This window comes from Erythrolamprus reginae, chromosome 13 (genome assembly GCF_031021105.1).
Source record: "Erythrolamprus reginae isolate rEryReg1 chromosome 13, rEryReg1.hap1, whole genome shotgun sequence".
Taxonomy (NCBI): domain Eukaryota; kingdom Metazoa; phylum Chordata; class Lepidosauria; order Squamata; family Dipsadidae; genus Erythrolamprus; species Erythrolamprus reginae.
Window position 1 is genome coordinate 14,646,048 of NC_091962.1, and position 21,266 is coordinate 14,667,313.

At 43.9% G+C, this 21,266-nt stretch overlaps 2 protein-coding genes across 2 annotated transcripts; one reads left to right on the forward strand and one right to left on the reverse strand.

Moving 5' to 3' along the window:
- Positions 1-234: 234 nt before the first annotated feature.
- OAZ3 (ornithine decarboxylase antizyme 3) lies at positions 235-7,003 on the reverse strand. The gene is made up of 5 exons (XM_070766604.1): positions 6,955-7,003; positions 3,578-3,687; positions 2,352-2,527; positions 1,842-1,927; positions 235-446 (listed from the first exon to the last, which is right to left on the reverse strand). Exons 1-5 carry the CDS (start codon positions 7,001-7,003, stop codon positions 301-303), a joined length of 567 nt encoding a protein of 188 aa, XP_070622705.1. The 3' UTR covers positions 235-300.
- Positions 6,984-19,209, forward strand: MRPL9 (mitochondrial ribosomal protein L9). Its single transcript, XM_070766084.1, has 7 exons — positions 6,984-7,206; positions 8,601-8,760; positions 9,845-9,969; positions 10,067-10,117; positions 13,952-14,053; positions 17,719-17,802; positions 18,813-19,209. The coding sequence occupies exons 1-7, from the start codon at positions 7,021-7,023 to the stop codon at positions 18,942-18,944; spliced, it is 840 nt and encodes a 279-aa protein (XP_070622185.1). The 5' UTR covers positions 6,984-7,020; the 3' UTR covers positions 18,945-19,209.
- Positions 19,210-21,266: the final 2,057 nt, after the last annotated feature.

Below are 21,266 nucleotides of genomic sequence, written 5' to 3' on the forward strand. Positions count from 1 at the left end.
GTCAAAAATTGCAGAAGGGAGAGAAGATTTCAGCCTGGGTGGTGGTGGGGGGCAAAGAATTGTGGGTTCTGGGGCAGAAAAGGCCCAACGGATGCTGGCTGCGCTTTGTCGCAACCTCAAACCGAACCCAGTTTGTGTTGGGACAGGACGGAAGGTTTGGATGGAAGCTGCTCAGAAGCCATTCAGCTTTCATGCCACTTTAATGCCTTTTTTGGGGGTGGGAGGGGGGCTCTGAAATCACGCTGGTCCGAACGGGGCGGGGAAGGGTCCCCATCGTCCCCCTTCTTTGCCTCCCGAGCGTCATTCCTGCTTTGGTGGGGGGCTCCAGCCGAGATCACGTTCCAGGGGGTAAGCCATGAAGATGGTGTCTTCCCACGGGGGCAGGCCAGGGTGGCCGGGGGCCACGAGTTCGAAACCCAGGAAGCGGAAAGCTCGTAGCAAGTTGCCTTTATAAAAAAAGAGAGAGGGGAAAATTATAAAGTTATAAATCCAGTAAATAAATAAAAGCAAAATTAGTGGGTTGCAGTGGGAGTTACTCCACAGGGTATAGATTTGCAACTTGGATTCCATCAGGGTTTATTTACCAACTAAGGGTTTTTATCAATCGGGCTTCATTACTGTATATTTTGGTGTATGAGATGCACGTTTTTCTCCCTAAAAGAAGCTGATAATTATTTTTTTCCAGCTGCTAATGATTTTCCCAGCTCCTACCTTGCAGACCCTTTCATTGTTACTCTCTGCAAAGAATGTTTTCCAAGCCCTAAGTCTTTGCAGGTTGTTTTTTCATTGCTCTAACTTGCTCTGAGTAAGTTTCTTTCCAGCCCTGACCAGGTGCTAATGGTGTTCCCAGCCCTTAGCAGGTTGCAAACTCTTTTGTTGTTACTCTGCCAGGAATGTTTTCCAAACCCTGTCTTTGTAGGGGGGTTTTTTTCCCCATTGCTCTAACTTGATCCAGATGTTTCTTTCCAGCCCTAACCAGGTGCTATTTTATTTTATTTTACATTATTTCACTGAAAGAGTAGTAGATGCTTGGAACAAACTTCCAGCAGACATGCTTGGTCAATCCACAGTGACTGAATATAAACCTGCCTGGGATGAACACAGATCCATCCTAAGATAAAAGACAGGAAATAGCATAAGGGCAGACGAGATGGACCAGGAGGTCTTTTTCTGCCGTCAATCTTCTAGGTTTCTCTGTTTCTATGAATGAGGAAGGAAGGAAGAGAAGGAAGGAAGGAAGACAAAGAAGGAAGGAAGGAAAGAAAACAAGGAAGGGAAGGAAGGAAGGAAGGAAGAATCCACAGTGACTGAATATAAACCTGCCTGGGATAAACATAGATCCATCCTAAGATAAAATACATGAAATAGTATAAGGGCAGACGAGATGGACCAGGAGGTCTTTTTCTGCCGTCAATCTTCTAGGTTTCTCTGTTTCTAATGATGTTCCCAGCTCTTATTGCCTTGGAAGCTCTTTCATTGTTACTCTCGCAGAATAAAGGGGTTTTTTTAAGCCCTTAACCAGGGGATTAAAAAAAATATACTAAAGCTGACCAGACTAAAGACGCTAGCCAGATGAATACCTGATTAGCAGATGGTTTTCCTTATTTTCCTCCCCAAAAACTAAGGTGCATCTTATTATTATTATTATTATTATTATTATTATTATTATTTATTAGATTTGTATGGTGTGTCTTATACTCTGAAAAATAATGGTAATTGGGATTAACGAGGCATTCGCAACCCAAATATTTTTCTTTTTCCCAGGCCCTGGATATTTCATTCCCAGGCCAAAAACCCCCAGGATAAAAAGTTCCCCAAAATAAAAAAAGACCTTGTTTTACCTCGGTCTCGCCGAGCTTTACGGAAGTTCACCAGCACCTGTTCTGCGCCTGTTTTTTCTTCGATGTATTCTAGCGTGGCGGTCAAGCTGTATAGGGTCAGACGGACGGGTCAGCAATTCCAAGTTTTGCAATTAACACAATATGGAGAAGGGTCGCACGACGATTGCATGGCGTTGCAACCGTTATAAACACAGGCTGCTTATCCGAGTTTTTATCCCACTTTTAAGCCACTTTTTTCAGTATAGTTTCCGTGGTCACTAACTAAATGGTTATAAATCAAAACTACCCTGTTAAATTCCAGAGAAACTCGCAGTAAGGAGCAAAAAAAACCAACTTGCTTTCTGGATTCCTACTGGCGAGTTGCTAAGGTTCTTGAGATCTAGCAACTTGTTTACTAGATCTTAAACCAAACTTGTCCTCGTTCCCCTGAATGCCAAACCTTGGTCCAAAATGCCACCTCTTCCCCCCCCCCCCCCTCTTTTATTTTAAACACTGTTTTTGATTCCTCACCTTTCCCGGCTGTTGAAATCCAGCGCCAGCCGAGGGGTATCCAGGAAAAAGGTGCCTCCCCGCAAAAGGCCATGCCAATGGCTGACACCCTCACTGCCACGGGTGAAGTGGAAGTCCAGCAGCACTGGCCGATCGGGGTTTTGGCGGTCGCTAGCAAAAACGGTGAGGTTGCCAGCCTGTTAAAAAAAAATTGCACAAAACACCAATTGGGCGATTCAGACATTACAGTGAAAAGTTGTACACTTCTACAGTAAATATTTTATTATTAATTATTTTTAAAAGCATTAGTCTGGTTGTAAGGCAGAATCATAATACTCTGGCAGGGCAAATAGTGTATTTTCAAATGGTCAACTTTTTATATGGCTGGACTTCAAGTCCCAGAATTCCCCTATGCTGGCAGGGGAATTCTGGGAGTTAAAATTTAGCCATCTTAAAAGTTGGCACATTTTGAAAAAGCAGCGTGCCATAAGTCCTGTCATTTTAAAGTTTGGCACACTTGAAAAAGATTTCTCAGCAGAGCTACATCACAATGCCCATCATCCTCTCCCACTATAGCCACACTGGCTAGGGAATTTTAAAAGTTGGCACATTTTGAAAAAGCAAGTCCCAGGAACTTTGGCAATCGAAGTCCAATTATCTTAAAAATTACCAGGTTTGGGAAAAAAGAATTGTTAAAAGTTAACCAACTTTGAAATAGCTGCACTATGGCCCATCGTCCCCTCCTAACAAGCCACGCTTCGTTTGAAACAGAGTTTTTGTAGCTCTTTTTAAAATTATTTTTAAATTATTATTTATTAGATTTGTATGCTGCCCCTCTCCGAAGACTCGGGGTGGCTCACAACAGTAATAAAAACAATATAGTAGTGGAACAAATCTAATATTAAAAACATATAAAACCCTATCATTATTTAAAAAACCAAACAGTACATTCATGCCAAACATAAAACAAAGTATTAAAAAAAGCCTGGGGGAAAGGTGTCTCAACTCCCCCATGCCTGGCGGTATAAGTGAGTCTTGAGTAGTTTACGAAAGACAAGGAGGGTGGGGGCAGTTCTAATCTCCAGGGGGAGTTGGTTTCAGAGGGCCAGGGCCGCCACAGAGAAGGCTCTTCCCCTGGGGCCTGCCAAACGACATTAGTCGACGGGACCCGGAGAAGACCAACTCTGTGGGACCTTATCGGTCGCTGGGATTCGTGCGGTAGCAGGTGGTTTCGGAGGTACTTTCACCTTGTAGATCTCAGTCGGGTTTAGCCAGTCTGCCGAGTCGCTGGTACCGGGCCGGTTTGGGCTGGCACCCTCGGACTCAGGAACACTGCAGGCAGTAGCGAGGGTGGGTACTCAAATTTTCAGGGTGGGCAAGGGTCGCGCTGGTAAGAGAAAGAAAGGAAAAAAATGATATTTTTCTCATCCTTTTTCAGCAAGAAAAAAATCCTTTTATTGAATCCCCAAGCTGCAGTTTGAACTGTTTGCAAAAACACGTGCAAATATCAAGGGCCAAAGTTGAAACGAGTTTCGAATTTCTCTCGACTTCTGGGTGATCATGGATTACAACAATTAGTGACCCAATTTCCATTGAGTTTGATTTTTGAGCTTTTTTATAGTCAAATTAGAAACCAGTTAAATGCTGATTTCAAAACTGTAGTTAGTTTTCTTCTACCACGTCAAGTTCTTTCTCTGCACCTTATATATACACTGCTCAAAAAAATAAAAGGAACATTTAAAACAACACCATGTAACTCCAAACTTCGGTGAAATCAAACTGTCCACTTTGGAAGCAACACTGATTGACAATCCATTTCACCTGCTGTTGTGCACATTCAACTTTGCACAGAACAAAGTATTCAGTGAGAATATTTCATTCATTCAGATCTAGGATGTGTTCTTTTGAGTGTTCCCTTTATTTTTTTGAGCAGTGTATAATTAGGCAACGTGAGCATCAAATTGCATTTTTTACATAGCCGTCTTGCTAACTTCCCTGAAAGTTTTGGTGCAGTCAATGAGCAAAGCGAGTGATTCCACCAAGATTTGAAGCGCATGGAGACACGGTATTAAGATAGATGGGATGTACATAGGATGGCTGACTTGTTGGAGCATCAAGCGACAATGTCCACAGATTAAACACTCCAGAAAAAGCTACAAGCAAATTTCCCCCCCCTTAATACGCATAATTACCATTCTATTAAAAAAACTATTTTTATGAACACAATTTAACTTGCAGTCACTATGACAGCCTTTGTACGAATAAAATTATTCTTTGCAAACAGTATATATTTGGTAAGTTTTTACGTTACAGTGATCCCTCGATTAGTGCGGTCTCGATTAGTGCGAAACGCTATACCACGGTTTTTCAAAAAATATTAATTAAAAAATACGGTTTTTTTTGCTATACCACGGTTTTTCCCACCCGATGACGTCATACGTCATCACCAAGAGTCACTTCTCTGTCTCTTTCTCTTTCTTTCCTGTCATTCTCTGCTTCAATCATTTTCTCATTTCTCTTTTTTTCTCCCCTTTTTTCTATCATTTCTCTCTCTCTTCCTTCCACTCTTCTCTCTCTCTCTCTTTCTTCCTCTCTCTCACTCTCTTCCTTCCTTTCTCATCTTTCTTTCTCTCTCTATCTTGCTTCTTCCTCTCACACTCTCTTCCTCCCTCTCTCATCTCTTTCTTTCCTTCTCTCTCTTTCTCTATCTCTCCCCCTCTTGCTCTCGAGCGGCGAGCGAGCGAGCAGCCGGGCGGGTGAACGGGCGAGCGAGCGGCCGGGCGGGCGGGCGGGTGAACGGCAGGCGGGTGTTGGGGGGGTGGGGGCAGCCGACATTCAAAGCAATCTTTGTCGGCTTCCGCACTTTCGTTGCTCCCCGGCTCCACCATCTGCGCATGCGAGGTCATGGAAAAAGGGCGCGCATGCGCAGATGGTGTTTTTACTTCCGCACCACTATACCGCGGAAAATCGATTAGTGCGGGAGGTCTTGGAACGTAACCCCCGCACTAATCGAGGGATCACTGTATATGCACAATTTGTACGACTTTTGGGGGTATCCTGTAGCTTAAAAAGTTGGCGTGATAGGCAAAAACTCTGGTTGTTTTTGGAATCAGAGGCCAAAAGTTACAAAAAGATATTGACAAAACTGAACGGGTCCAAAGACAGGCTACAAGAATGGTGGAAGGTCTTAAGCATAAAACGTATCAGGAAAGACTTAACGAACTCCATCTGTAGAGTCTGGAGGACAGAAGGAAAAGGGGGGACACGATCGAAACATTTAAATATGTGAAAGGGTTAAATAAGGTCCAGGAGGGAAGTGTTTTTAATAGGAAAGCGAACACAAGAACAAGGGGACAAAATCTGAAGTTAGTTGGGGGAAAGATCAAAAGCAACATGAGAAAATATTATTTTACTGAAAGAGTAGTAGATCCTTGGAACAAACTTCCAGCAGACGTGGTTGGTCAATCCCCAGGAACTAAATGTAAACATGCCTGGGATAAACATATATCCATCCTAAGATAAAATACAGAAAATAGTATAAGGGCAGACTAGATGGACCAGGAGGTCTTTTTCTGCCATCAGTCTTCTATGTTTCTAAGTTAGTTGAAAACAAGTGACCGATTTAAGACAACGGAATTGCTGTTGCCCAGTGCTAGCCAAGAACAAGCCATGGGTTAGTGTTGCAGGCTAGCAGGCTGGCAAAATAACCGGATTGTAAAATTTTAGCTTGGGAGTTTTAGTTCTCCTCTGCCAATGAGCATCCCAGGGATCCAAACCAATCGGCCTGGGAAGGATCTGGATCTGCCAGGTTTGGCCACCAGAGGTCAGCAAGCCACGATTGTTGGTTTAGCCTGGAGCGGGCCAGCCGTGACGGCCAGCGGTGCCCAGATGGCGCTGCGGAGGCTTACTCGCTGTTTGAGGGAGTCATCTTTCCTAGAGGGCGGAAGTTCAGATGAAGCTCTTAAGGGGGGTTCCAAGCAGGCTTAGCGTCGCCCCAAAGCAGGCAGCAAGGTCCCTGGATGATCTCTGGCCCTTGGGTGGCATCTGCCCAGAGATGAGGGACAAGGGACCCAAGCCAAAGGGGACCCATTGTGACCCGGTGGGCCCAGGCCAGCAACCAGAGGCACAACAGACCCCCATTGTGACCACGATGCTAAGCTCCTCCCACTTCTGGCCCCTCCTATGGTGGCTTGTCTACCATGGTGTCCTCGAAACATGGTTAGAAACTGGATTTTGGGGACGGGTGCGAATGCTTGATGGGTCACCCCATTTATAGCCACTTGGGGGGCTTGTTTTCAAAGATTTAAAAGACATTGTGGGAAAGAAAAACACTGTACATGCTCAGAGGCACTGTGTTCTTTTCCATTTGGTAGAGAGCCCTCTGTGCATGCTCAGACTGCCCTTTTACTACCATGCTGTTGCAATGTTGCATTCATGGCACTGATTGAACAGGAAGGATGCTTTTTGCTGATGACAGCACTCTTCACATGCTCAGAGACCCTTTCACTCCCAGCCCAATTTAAGCTTTGCATCCATGGCGCGGGCGGGGGAGGCCTTCTGGGCAGGCTCACAAGCACCCAGCCCCTGTATGGAGAGGCAATCCTCCCGTTTGGCTAGGCCGAACCAAAAGCCGGGAGCTGCCGTAGCGCCGTGCACTGAGGGAGGAAGGTCATGCTCGGCAGGCGGTGCTATGCTCGGCCGGAGCTTAGTCGCGGCCTGGCGGGCTTCGGCGCCTGCGCAGTGGTCAGGGGGCGTGGTCTGTGTGAGGGCGGCGGGAGCCATGATGGCGGCGGGCCTGTGGCGGGTGGCGCGAGGGGCGACGGCGGGGTCTCTCGTCAGTCTCCTGCCCCGGGGGCTGCACTTCTCGGGCCCGCGGGTGAGCGCGGCATGTCCGGGCCGGGGCCGGAGGGATCTTTCGGGGTCCGTCCTGACGGCGAAGGGCGGGATAAGAATAAATAAATAAGCCCTGGTGGGGAGACAGACGGGGAGGGTTGTGCGGGGTGGGCATTTCCATGCTACCCAAGGGCCAAAGATGGAGTGGGGTGGCCTGGGAGAGGCCGCGTTGCCTGAATGGGCTTCCTGGACACGGATAAGCTGGGAAGGAAGGAAGGAAAAGGGGAAAGAAGAGAAAAGAAAGGAGGGAGGAAAAGAAAAGGGGAAAGTAAAGAAAAAAGAAAGGGAAGGAGGGAGAAAAGGAGAGAAATGGAAGGAAGGGGAGGGAGAGAGAAGGAAGGAAAAGAAAAGGGGAAAGAGGGAGGAAAGGAGAGATGGAAGGAAGGAGAGGAAGGGAGAAGGAAGGAACGAATAGGGAAGGAAAAGAAAAGGAAAGAAAAAAGGAGAAGGAGGGAGAAAAGGAGAGAGATGGAAGAAAAGCAGGAAAGAAGGAAGACATTGGGAGGGAGGGAGGAAAGGAGTAGGAAGAGGGAGGGAGAGAAGGAAGGAAAGAATAGGGAAGGAAGGAAAAGAAAAGGGGAAAGAAAAAAGGAGAAGGTGGGAGAAAAGGAGAGAGATGGAAGGAGAGGGAGGGAGAGAGAAGGAAGGAAAGAATAGGGAAGGAAGGAAAAGAAAAGGGGAAAGTAAAGAAAAAAGAAAGGGAAGGAGGGAGAAAAGGAGAGAAGGAAGGAAAGAATAGGGAAGGAAGGAAAAGAAAAGGGGAAAGAAAAAGAAGGAGAAAGAAGGAGAAAGGGAGAGAGATGGAAGGAAGGCAGGAAAGAAGGAAGACATTGGGAGGGAGGGAGGAAAGGAGTAGGAAAAGAGGGAAGGAAGGAAGGAGGGGTGGGAGAAGGAAGGAAAGAAAACGGGGAAATAGAAGAGAAAAAGGGAAGGAGAGAGAAAAGGAGAGCAAAGGAAGGAAGGAGGTGGATGGATAGATCGGGAAGAAGAAAGGAAGGAAGAGGGAGGAGGAAAGAAAGGAATAAAGAGAAGAAAAGGGGGGGAAGGAAAAGGAGAGAAGGAGGGATGAAAGAATTGAAAAGGAGAGATGGCTGCATGGAAAGAAGTAGAAGAAAAGGAGGGAGGCAAGATGGAAGAAAGGAAAGATGGAGAGAAAGAAAGAAGGGAAAGGGAAATGTTGCAGCTGGCTAGATTTTCCCCTGGAGCTTGGGAGTCCCGGTCAGTCCCAGGATTTTGGCCTGGCAGCTTCCTGCATTTTCCCCAAAGCGGCTAAAAAAATCTCGGTTAAACTCCCCTTCGTTTGCGGACGGGATGGGAGCAGAGGGCCAAAGAGAGGTGCACCCGAACCCTTCCCCCAAAAACTTCTCTGCCTTGCAGGAGACGGTCATTGTGGAGCGCTGGTGGAAGGTCCCCCTGGGCAAGAAAGACCGGGAGCCCCGCATCAAACACCCCCGTTTCCGCGTCTTCCGGCTGGTGGAGGACCTCAAGCACCGCCCCAAAGAGCCCCTCGAACTCATCCTCACCGAACCGGTGGAAGGTACATGGAAACATATGGCAGAAAAAGTCCTCGTGGTCCAACTAGTCTGCCCTTATACTATTTTCTGTATGGAGGCGGGAGATGGTAATCCCGCTGTATAGAGACCCCATTTGGAATAATTCTGGGTCCGGTTCTGGAGACCTCACCTACAAAAAGAGATGGATCAAACTGAACGGGTACAAAGACGGGCTACAAAAATGGTGGAAGGTCTTAATCACAAAACTTATTAAGAAAGACTTCATGGACTCCATCTGTCTAGTCTGGAGGACAGAAGGAAAAGGGGGGACACGATTGAAACATTGAAATAGGTGAAAGGGTTAAATAAGGTTCAGGAGGGAAGTGTTTTTAATAGGAAAGTGAACCCAAGAACAAGGGGGCACAACCTGAGGTTAGTTGGGGGAAAGATCAGAAGCAACACGAGAAAATATTTTACTGAAAGAGGAGTAGATGCTTGGTATAAACTTCCAGCAGACGTGGTTGGTAAATCCACAGGAACTGAATTTAAACATGCTTGGGATAAACATATAACCATCATAAGATAAAAGACAGGAAATAGTATAAGGGCATAGATGGACCAGGAGGCCGTCGATCTTCTGTCTTTCTATGTTTACATTTTATGCAGGAGGTTGTTTTTCTAGATTGTTCCTTTCAGTAGGATTGTAAGATTACATACCTGTAGCACGATTCAATATTTCTTGTAAATAAAGGGGAATATTATGTTTTTAAATATCTTTTCTGATTTAACCAGTCATGCCCACTTGTCCCATATTTTGTAGTGTTCTGTATCATCTTTATCTTGAATTTCCAAGGTGAGTTTACTCATTTCTGCCACTTTTGTTGATTCAATTTAACGTGGTAGGCGTTTTGTCTGCTTTCCATAATAGTTTTATCAGCTCAATTTTTGATCACGGGACGTACGTGGTCGCAAGGGTGAAAAACAGCCGTGAGTCGCTTATTTGGTAACTTTAAACAGTTGTTTAGTGACGTTGTAAACCGAGTACTATCTGTACTCGGTTAGGAGCCAAGGACCACACAGAGACACACATGAAAGCCTCCAAATTTTCCTCTTTATCTCGACTTTCAGACGTTGGGAACCGCGGCGAAACCGTCTTTGTCCACCGGTCTTTCGGTCGTAACCATCTCCTGTTCCATAACCGGGCCGTTTACGCCTCTCCTGAAAACAAGATGTTCTTCGAAGAAGAGAACCGGGTAAGTTTGCTCCAGGAATTAGTATTTAGCCAAAACGGGGAGAGAGAGAGAGAAAAAAAATCTGATTTATTTATTTATTCTGCATCTTCTGTTTTAGTTACGTGAAGAAGGGAAGCTGCCTAAATTACAAACCCACAGCGGGATGAAGGTCAGCATAATTATAAGTGTATACAAATATCACTAAGTATCCTTGAAAAATATACAGAAGTTAATATGTCGAAAGCTATTACTGTTTATCCATTTGCATTTATGTTCCCTTACTCGTTACCTGAATAATGTGTATGTATTTATCTATTTAGAAACATAGAAGACTGACGGCAGAAAAAGACCTCATGGTCCATCTAGTCTGCCCTTATACTATTTCCTGTATTTTATTTTAGGAAGGATCTATGTTTATCCCAGGCATGTTTACATTCAGTTCCTGTGGATTGACCAACCATGTCTGCTGGAAGTTTGTTCCAAGCATCTACTACTCTTTCAGTCGAATAATATTTTCTCATGTTGCTTTTGATCTTTCCCCCAACTAACTTCAGATTGTGTCCCCTTGTTCTTGTGTTCACTTTCCTATTAAAAACACTTCCCTCCTGAACCTTATTTAACCCTTTGACATATTTAAATGTTTCGATCATGTCCCCGTTTTTCCTTCTGTCCTCCAGACTCTACAGCTGGAGTTCATGAAGTCTTTCCTGATACGTTTGATGCTTAAGACCTTCCACCATTCTTGTAGCCCGTCTTTGGACTCATTTGATCAATATCTCTTTGTAGGTGAGGTCCCCAGAACTGGACACAGTATTATTCCAAATGAGGTCTCACCAGTGGGATCACAATCTCCCTCTTCCTGCTTGTGATACCTCTAGCTATGCAGCCAAGCATCCTACTTGCTTTTCCTACCGCCCGAACATACTGTTCACCCATTTTGAGACTGTCAGAAATCACGACCCCTAAATCCTTTTGAAGTTTTTGCTAACACAGAACTGCCAATGCAATACTCAGAATGAGGATTCCTTTTCCCCAAGTGCATTATTTTACATTTTACATATTTAATCAGTACATCTACATTGTGTCATATTACCCTGTTTCTTTCCTCCATTTATACCAATTTTTTTCCATATCTTATCAAATTCTTTGCTATTTGTACCCTTGGTTTCCATGGTCATTTTGTCCATGTCTGCACATTTGAAAATCTTGTCTATAATATTGTTTTCTGATGGGATCTTTTCGTTTTTCCATAGTTGAGCATATGATATAGTGGCTGCGGTTATTATAGGCGTCATTAGGTATCGGGGGTGGTGGTGTTTGAGTATTTTTTCTTCCATATTCCTAATAGCTGTTCTGCCGGCTCCTGGCCCGAGCCTTCAATTAAATGTAAAAGTAGCAAAAACAGACACACACACACAGTACAAGGCAACAATAGTTTCTTTATCCAAAGAAAAATAGGAGAAAAACCCTCTTTTGAATTCAAAGGGCTCACTTGTAAAAACAAACAAACTTGAATGCAGTGAAATAACAGAAACAACAAACTCAAGTCCATTGACCAGTAGCTGTGATTTTGTCACAGCTATTCCTTTTCGGACATTGTAAACTCACTATGATTTATGATCAGAGTCCGGAAATCCAAACACAAGGTCCTGGGAAAATCCAGAACGGCAATGCAAACTCCACAAGCACGATCAGATAATCTTCCACACTGCGAGGCCGGCACGCTGACCATTTAACAGCAGCCCTAATGACCTGAACCCCACCCAACCCACAGGTGGACTCTATTATCTCCTGTAATGTAAAATAATGCACTTGGGGAAAAGGAATCCTCAATCTGAGTATTGCATTGGCAGTTCTGTGTTAGCAAAAACTTCAGAAGAGAAGGATTGAGGGGTAGTGATTTCTGACAGTCTCAAAATGGGTGAGCAGTGTGGTCGGGCAGTAGGAAAAGGAAGTAGGATGCTTGGCTGCATAGCTAGAGGTATAACAAGCAGGAAGAGGGAGATTGTGATCCCCTTATATAGAGCGCTGGTGAGACCACATTTGGAATAATACTGTGTTCAGTTCTGGAGACCTCACCTACAAAGAGATATTGATCAATAAGGTCCAGGAGGGAAGTCTTTTTAATAGGAAAGTGAACCCAAGAACAAGGGGGCACAATCTGAAGTTAGTTGGGGGAAAGATCAAAAGCAATGTGAGAAAATATTATTTCACTGAAAGAGTAGTAGATCCTTGGAACAAACTTCCAGCAGACGTGGTTGGTAAATCCACAGTAACTGAATTTAAACGTGCCTGGGATAAGACGTGCCTAAGATGAAATACAGGAAATAGTATCAGGGCAGACTAGATGGACCATGAGGTCTTTTTCTGCCGTCAGGCTTCTATGTTTCTATGTAATACCTGCGAAGCTGTTCTCTCCTATGCATAGCTCTACGCACGCGTGGCTCTATCACAGCTTCCTCATCAGAGTCTATCGAAGATAAGGAAGGTGATGGCTGGCTTCTTCCTGGGCTGCCTGCCAGCCCCCCCCCCCCCCTGAAGGTCCCATCTCACCGTCACTCCCGTCTTCAGAGGATAATTCGGTGCCCGACTCTGTCGGCAGCAAAACCAGCCTGTGACATTTGGATGTTTCACCCACATCCAGCCCTACAGTCCTTGGGGCAGGAGCTGGGCCAGAGCCAGCCACAACAATAGCATGCCAATTTTTTTTCCTTTGTAATTTCTAGTAGCCATCTATGTGTCACGTTCCGAAATCTTTTTGCTTTGTGACAGCAGCACCATAAGTAAAAGAGGGGGCCATATCTCCTTGTTGCATTTCCAGCATTTATTGTTCAGTTTGGGATAAATTTTAGCCAATCTTGAAGGGGGAAGATACCATCTGTACTAATATCTTATAATACTTTTCTTTGTATGCAACAGATTTTGTAATTTTATTTTATTGATTGTTTTTATTTTGATTATAATACAAACAAACAAGCGAACAACATAAAACCTATGTACATACCTATATATATATATACATATTAATTTACTTAATGATTGATACTTTACAATTCTGTTTTTGTTAGTTCATTTCTTTCCCTTTAATATTAGTTCAATTTCTTATTTTTTTTCTATCCAATTATAGTTTTCCCCACACTCTATAGTAGTCCTTATTTTGTTTATTCTGTAGTTCATAAGTTAATTTACTTAATTTTGTAATTTTAGAGTTGGTATTATTATTATTATTATTATTATTATTATTATTATTATTATTATTATTTATTAGATTTGTATGCCGCCCCTCTCGTTGGCTCGGGGCGGCTCACAATACAATAAAAACAATTCATGACAAATCTAATAATTTACAATTTAAAATATTTTTAAAAACCCATTATTAAGCATACATACATACAAACAAACATACCATACATAAATTGTATAGGCCCGGGGGAGATATCTCAGTTCCCCCATGCCTGACGACAAAGGTGGGTTTTGAGGAGTTTACGAAAGACAGGGAGGGTGGGGGCAATCCTAATCTCTGGGGGGAGCTGGTTCCAGAGAGTCAGGGCTGCCACAGAGAAGGCTCTTCCCCTGGGGACCGCCAAACGACATTGTTTAGTGGACGGGACCCGGAGAAGGCCAACTCTGTGGGTCGCTGGGATTCGTCCGGCAGAAGGCGGACTCGGAGATATTCTGGTCCGATGCCATGAAGGGCTTTATAGGTCATAACCAACACTTTGAATTGTGACCGGAAATTGATTGGCAACCAATGCAGACTGAGGAGTGTTGGTGTAACATGGGCATGTTATATATATATGATATATATACAGAAGGTTTTTTTTTTTTTTTTTAAATCACTTGGTGATGCTTTGGAGGATCTTCAGCTAAAGACAGCTGGGTTGCCATCTCTCCGCTCCGAGTCTCCGGAGAGGGGCAGCATACAAATCTAATAAATCTAAATAAATCTAATCTCCTTCCCTTTAGTTGACCCAACTGTTAAAGATTTCTGTCTCCCTTATAGACTGTCCGTTTCCTGAAGAATTGCACCCTGGACATTGGCGTGAATGACTGTGACCAGTGGGAGCTGACGAAAGATATTGTCTGCCGGCACTTCCTCCGAAACGTGAGGTTTTTAGAAAACATTTGTGGGCTCCTTTGTGTGGTTTTCTTCCTGACGTTTCGTAACCCAACTAGGGAACGGCATCAAGGCTTAGAAGGGGTGTATGGGGTTTGCTCTTATTTTTAAACATGATGGTAGGCTTGTTCTATGGGGAAGAATCTTGGAGCTGATGGTAAGTAGTTAGTCTGTTGTGTTTGGGTTGGTAAAATTCCTTGATTGGGGTATTTATTGTCAAGATTACTGGTTCTAGTGTCGAGCGTGGTATTAATCGTGGCTCATTGGTGTGGTGAGAAGTTTACTGTATTTTTCAGAGTATAAGACACAACATTCCACTCACCCCAAAGAGGGTGGAAATAATAATAATAACAGAGTTAGAAGGGACCTTGGAGGTCTTCTAGGCAAGAAACCCTACACTACTTCAGACAGATGGTTATCCAATTTCTGCTTAAAAACTTCCAGTGTTGGAGCCTTCACAACTTCTGGAGGCAACTTCTGTTCCACTGATCCACCGTTCTGACTGTCAGGAAATTTCTCCCTAGTTCTAAGTTGCTTCTCTCCTTGTTTACTTTCCACCCATTGCTTCTTGGTCTACCCTCAGGTGCTTTGGAGAATAGCTTGACTCCTTTGTGGCAACCCCTGAGATATTGGAAGGCTTCTGTCATGTCTCCCCTGGTCCTCTTTCTTTCTTTCTTCCTTCCTTCCTTCCCTCCCTCCCTCCCTCCCTCTTTCTTTCTTTCTTTCTTTCTTTCTTTCTTTCGCTTTGGAGAATAGGTTGACTCCATCTTCTTTGGGGCAACCCCGGAGATACTGGAAGGCTGATATCGTGTCTCCCCTGGTCCTTCTCTTTCTTTCTTTCTTTCTTTCTTTCCTTCCTTCCTTCCCTCCCTCCCTCCCTCCCTCCCTCTTTCTTTCTTTCTTTCTTTCTTTCTTTCTTTCTTTCTTTCTTTCTTTCTTTCTTTCTTTCGCTTTGGAGACTAGCTTGACTCCCTCATCTTTGGGGCAGCCCCGGAGATACTGGAAGGCTGCTATCGTGTCTCCCCTGATCCTTCTTTTCATCAAACTAGCCCTGCCCAGTTCCTGCAACCGTTCTTCATATGTTTTAGCCTCCAGTCCCCTAATCATCTTTGTTGCTCTTCTCTGCACATTTTCTAGTCTCAACATCCTTTTTGCATCGTGGCGACCAAAACTGGATGCAAATATTCCAAGTGTGGCCTCACCAAGGCCTTATAAAGTGGTATTAACCCTTCACGTGATCTTGATCCTCTCCCTCTGTTGATGCAGCCTAGAACTGTGTTGGCTTTTTTGGCAGCTGCTGCACACGGCTGGCTCCTATTTAAATGGTCGTCCACTCGGATACTCCAGGATCCCTCTCACAGTTACTCCTGTTGAGCAATGTACTACATATCCTGTACCCGAGTGTTTTGTTTTTCTTGCCTAAATGTAGACCATTAACTTTTCTCACCATATGACATGTTGGTGCATCTTATACACCGAATGTAGCCATTTTTTTTCTGTCCGGAAGCTCCCGACCCCACCTGCAGAAAGCTCTTGGACTGGGATGGCATATAAATCCAATTAATAATAATAATAATAATAATAATCACTCTACTAAACAAATAATTCCCTCAAAACTGTCAGACTTTCTACTAAATCTGCACTTCTATTCTACTAGATTTTCTCATCATTCCTATCACCCATTTCCTCCCATCTTGACTGTATGACTGTAACTTGTTGCGTATATCCTAAGATTTTTATTAATATTGCTTCTTCATTGCTTATTTGACCCCTATGACAATCATTAAGTGTTGTACCACATGATTCTTGACAAATGCATATTTTATTTTATGTACGCTGAGAGCATATGCACCAAGACAAATTCCTTGTGTGTCCAATCACACTTGGCCAATAAAAATTCTATTCTATTCTATTCTAATTGCATTGGCATCCTTCAGTCTCAAAAGACCATGGTATCATGCTCTGGATAATAATAATAATAATATGAATAATAATATAATAAATATAAATAATAATAATATTAGAAATACGAAGATCTAAATATCGATCTGCAACGACTCTGGCATAGGCCAGTGAAAGTGGTCCCAGTGGTGATAAGGAAGGGCAAAAATGCCCATGTTTTTGCAAAAAAAAAAACCCCCGGCCCTTCTACTTACCCCCAGACTGGCGGAGGAATTCTGGGAGTTGATGCCCGTAAAGCTGTCAAGTTTGAAGTTTGTAAAAAGTGTACATGGTTGTAAAAAAAAAATTCTGCTACACTGGTGCTTTATTAAATAATATATTACTACACTGTTTGGTTCAGGGTATTTCCCCCCTTGTTTTCCACCTCTAAAAACTAATGTGCCTTACGCTCCGAAAAATACAGTATATGTTTGTTTATTTCACATGGGACTAATCAGCCGTAAAGGAGACGAATCCTCGAAGAGGGGCGGCATATAAATCCAATTAATAAATAAAATGCAGTCCTGAAAAAACACTCAAAGAACCCCTCCTAGATCTGAATGAATGAATGAATGAATGAATGAATGGAAAATGAATGGAAAAGGAATCCTCAATCTGACTATTGTATTGGCAGTTCTGTGTTAGCAAATACTTCAAAAGAAAAGGATTTAGGCGTAGTGATTTCTGACAGTCTCAAAATGGGTGAACAGTGCAGTCAGGCAGTAGGGAAAGCAAGTAGGATGCTTGGCTGCATAGCTAGAGGTATAACAAGCAGGAAGAGGGAGATTATGATCCCGCTATATAGAATGCTGGTGAGACCCCATTTGGAATAATACTGTGTTCAGTTCTGGAGACCTCACCTACAAAAAGATATTGACAAAATTGAACGGGTCCAAAGACGGGCTACAAGAATGGTGGAAGGTCTTAAGTATAAAACGTATCAGGAAAGACTTCATGAACTCAATCTGTATAGTCTGGAGGACAGAAGGAAAAGGGGGGACATGATCGAAACATTTAAATATCTTAAAGGGTTAAATAAGGTCCAGGAGGGAAGTGTTTTTAATAGGAAAGTGAACACAAGAACAAGGGGACACAATCTGAGGTTAGTTGGGGGAAAGATCAAAAGCAACATGAGAAAATATTATTTGACTGAAAGAGTAGTAGATCCTTGGAACAAACTTCCAGCAGACGTGGTAGATAAATCCACAGTAACTGAATTTAAACATGCCTGGGATAAACATATATCCATCCTAAGATAAAATACAGAAAATAGTATAAGGGCAGACTAGATGGACCATGGGGTCTTTTTCTGCCGTCAGACTTCTATGTTTCTATGTTTCTAAATATTCTCATTGAATATATTTCATTTGCACAACAGCAGGTGACATTGACTGTCAATCAGTGTTGTTTCCAAAGTGGACAGTTTGTTTTCACAGAAGTTTGATTTACTGGGAGTGATATTGTGTTGTTTAAGGGTTCCCTTTATTTTTTTTTGAGCGGTATAAATAATAAATAAATGCAGGCAGTCCTTGACTAAAAACAGCTCGCTTAGTGACTGTTAAAAGCTGCAACAGGTAGGTTTACAAAAATGGTTATGCAATCAAAATTCCACCTTGTGTTAGATTGAAACAGTACTTTTGAAACGCGTTGGCAACCCTATTTTTAAAGGAGCCGTATGTCTGCCCCCCCCCTTTTGTGTTTTTTCTTTTCAGTTGGGAGTTGTAGTACCCCCCCAGGCGTTGACTCTCCCGGAAGAACCCATCACCAAACTGGGCAGCTACTGGTGTGAAGTTACGGTAAGATTTCCTCTCTTGCACTTTTCGGTGACTCCTTCTGGCTTGGCAATTTGACACTATCAGAGAAAGGAGGAATGAAATGAAATAAAATTAAATAAAGTACACATACACCCATTAACAAAGGAGCCTCTCGGGCAAAAGGAATCCTCAATCTGAGTATTGTATTGGCAGTTCTGTGTTGGCAAAAACTTCAGAAGAGAAGGATTGAGGAGTCGTGATTTCTGACAGTCTTAAAATGGGTGAACAGTGCAGTCAGACGGTAGGGAAAACAAGTAGGATGCTTGGCTGCATAGCTAGAGGTATCACAAGCAGGAAGAGGAGATTGTGATCCCGCTGTATAGAGCGCTGGTGAGACCACATTTGGAATAATACTGTGTCCAGTTCTGGAGACACTTTCAAAAAGAGATGGATCAAATTGAACAGGTCCAAGGACGGGCTACAGAAATGGTGGAAGGTCTTAAGCATCAAACTGACCAGGAAAGACTTCATGAACTCCATCTGTAGAGTCTGGAAGACAGAACAGAAAAATGGGGACATGATCGAGACATATATTAAATATGTTAAAAGGGTTAAATAAGGTTCAGGAGGGAGGTGTTTTTAATAGGAAAGTGAACCCAAGTACAAGGGGACACAATCTGAGGTTAGTTGGGGGAAAGATCAGAAGCAACAGGAGAAAATATTTGATTGAAAGAGGAGTAGATGCCTAGAAGAAACTTCCAGCAGACATGGTTGGTCAATCTACAGTCACTGAATGTAAACACGCCTGGGATAAACCTAGATCCATCCCAAGATAAAATACAGGAAATAGTATCGGGGCAGACTAGATGGACCAGGAGGTCTTTTTCTGCCGTCAATCTTCTATATTTCTAAAAAGCCTGTCCCACTTTCTCCAAAGAGAACAGGTGAAACTAAAGCGCTTGCCGTCCAAACTTGGGGGTCGAGTTGAAGTCCTAGGCTTAACTTATAACGGCGCTCTCTGCCCCTTCTCTTCCTTTCCTCCCGCGTTGTAGGTGAACGGTCTCGACACCATCCGCGTCCCTCTTTCGGTACAGCGCCTTGCCGAACCCAAATCCAACAGCCAGCGGCTTTGGCTCGCCCAGAAGATACCCGAAGCCGCCGACAGAGAAGTGGGGAAACCTTGAAGCCTTCGCGGAAGAGGGGCTGGGAAAGAGACTTTGCTCTGCGGCTCGTGAAATTATTGGAGCTTGGAATATATATATATATATATTTTTCCTAGCCAAAAACTCCTTTGGTGGCAGGTTGAATTTCCTTGAGCTGGGCACCGTGTGCGAAACCAGACACTATTCCTTCCTCTTAAAGACACGCGGAGGTCTTATTTGAGGTCTTCTGGCCAGAAGTGGGAAAGGATTGCGAGGAATCGGTGAATAAAACACCTGCTTATCAATATTTGCTTTTTCGTGGCCCGCTTTTAACAGGAAGCAAAATCCATACTCCAGCCTGTGTCAAAAGGGGTTTGTGGTTATTCGGAGCAAAGCCGGCTGGTTTTAATGGAGAGCCTTCCCCGATCCCGTCGCTCGTTTATTTTTTTCCGGGACTCGCCCAGCGAACGTAACGCGGGAACTGGACTTTGGCTAAATTATCCGGAGGTCGAATCACTAGGGTGGGGGGTGTTAAGAGGAGCAGAAATGGGGCGGTGGAGTTTGCAAACCTCGAGCAAACTCAAAGCGTTTAATCCATTATGTCGTAAGCCGCCCTGATTGTCTGGAGAAGGGCGGCCTAGGAATTGAAATAATGAAATAAAGCAATAAATAAATAAAATAAAACTTCAAAAAGAATGATCTCCCTGTAAAAAAGGAGGTTAAAGTCAGCAGGACAGGACAGCGGATCGATAGCTAAACTGAAGCGTCTTCGTGTTTCCTGGAGTCCCCTAACGCTTAAATCGCCGCTGATTATTCTGCTAAATCCTTCTAAGTTGAAATTAGCAAAAAAAAGAGGAAATTTCTCCACCACTATCCAGCCCAGGAAGAGTTTTCGCACAAAGAGGCCTGGATCCGAACTCAGGACGGGGGAAAATGGACGGCAACAGAGTTGCGTTATATGTTGTAAACTGCCCCGAGTCCTCGGAGAGGGACGGCATATAAATCCAATTAATAATAATAATAATAATAATAATAATAATAATTGCATTGGCATCCTTCAGTCTCAAAAGACCATGGTATCATGCTCTGGATAATAATATGAATAATAATATAATAAATAAATAATAATATAATAGAAATATGAATATCTAAAAATCGAGCTGCAACGACTCTGGCATAAGCCAGTGAAAGTGGTCCCAGTGGTTCTTGGCACGCTGGCCGCAGTACCAAAGGATCTCAGCGGACATTTGAAAACCATCGGAATTGACAAAATCTCCATCTGTCAATTGCAAAAGGCCGCTTTACTGGGATGGGCAAACATAATTCGCCGCTACATCACGCAGTCCCAGGTGCTTGGGAAGTGCCCAACTGGTGATGAAATATGAAATCTAGCAGAGTGATCTTGTTTGCTGTGTTGTACTGTTGTTAATAATAATAATAATAATCACGCAGTCCTAGGTGCTTGGGAAGCGCCCGACTGGTGATGAAATATGAAATCCAGCACAGTGATCTTGTTTGCTGTGTTGTATTGTAGTAGTAGTAGTAATAGTAATAATAATAATAATAATAATAATAGTGCTTGGGAAGTGCCTGACTGGTGATGAAATACCAAATCCAGCAGAGTGATCTTGTTTGCTGTGTTGTATTGTTGAAATAATAATAATAATACATATAATAATAATGATAATAATCACGCAGTCCCAGGTGCTTGGGAAGAGCCCGACTGGTGATGAAATACGAAATCCAGCAGAGGGATCTCCTTTGCTGTGTTGTATTGTTGAAATAATAATAATAATAATGAATAGAACTGGGGTTTTTTCCCCCTCTCTTTTCGGGGGGCAAGGCTTGGTCTTTTGCTCATCTTCGCTGCTCCTTACTTATCCTCTCTGTCGTCCCCCACCTTGGCCTGCCAGCCTCCTTGCGGGGAAAAAACGTGGGTGCGTCCCGGAATGGCCCGTTAGCGACAAACCTCCAGACATCGCAAAAGCCGCCGTCGCGCAATTGTCACTTGCATTAAAAGTCCCGTCTCGGCCCCGACGGGAACAAGCTGCCCCCGGGTTGTCCTGTCCCTTGGCACCACCGCCCGGTTTAATTTATGCCCACCCATGCCTCTCCTCCTCCTCTGTGTCTCTCTCTCCCCCCCCTTCCCAAAGAACGCAAGGATGCCAGGCCCTTTGCGTGCGCCAAGCCACCCGCCCACCCCTCCCCGTCTCATCCGCCGGGGAAGATAACGGGAAAAAGTTTGCCTGCTAGCCGCCCCCCTCCTCCTCCCTTGCTCTTAACAGCAGAGGGACTCCTGCCAACAATCTCATTAGAGCCCTATGTGAGGATGCTGGGGGGGGGGAAGAGGGAGGGGGGGGGGGG

Bases quoted from the DNA above. Each gene is read 5' to 3' on its own strand.
- OAZ3 (XM_070766604.1), bottom strand. From the start codon at position 7,003: ATGACCTTCCTCCCTCAGTGCACGGCGCTACGGCAGCTCCCGGCTTTT. The intron at 3,688-6,954 runs GTTCGGCCTAGC...TGAAAATTTGAG, and splicing joins ACGGCAGCTCCCGGCTTTTG to TACCCACCCTCGCTACTGCC. The intron at 2,528-3,577 runs GTGAAAGTACCT...TTTTTTTAACAG, and splicing joins ACCCGACTGAGATCTACAAG to GCTGGCAACCTCACCGTTTT.
- MRPL9 (XM_070766084.1), top strand. From the start codon at position 7,021: ATGCTCGGCCGGAGCTTAGTCGCGGCCTGGCGGGCTTCGGCGCCTGCG. The intron at 7,207-8,600 runs GTGAGCGCGGCA...TCTGCCTTGCAG, and splicing joins TGCACTTCTCGGGCCCGCGG to GAGACGGTCATTGTGGAGCG. The intron at 10,118-13,951 runs GTCAGCATAATT...TCTCCCTTATAG, and splicing joins AAACCCACAGCGGGATGAAG to ACTGTCCGTTTCCTGAAGAA.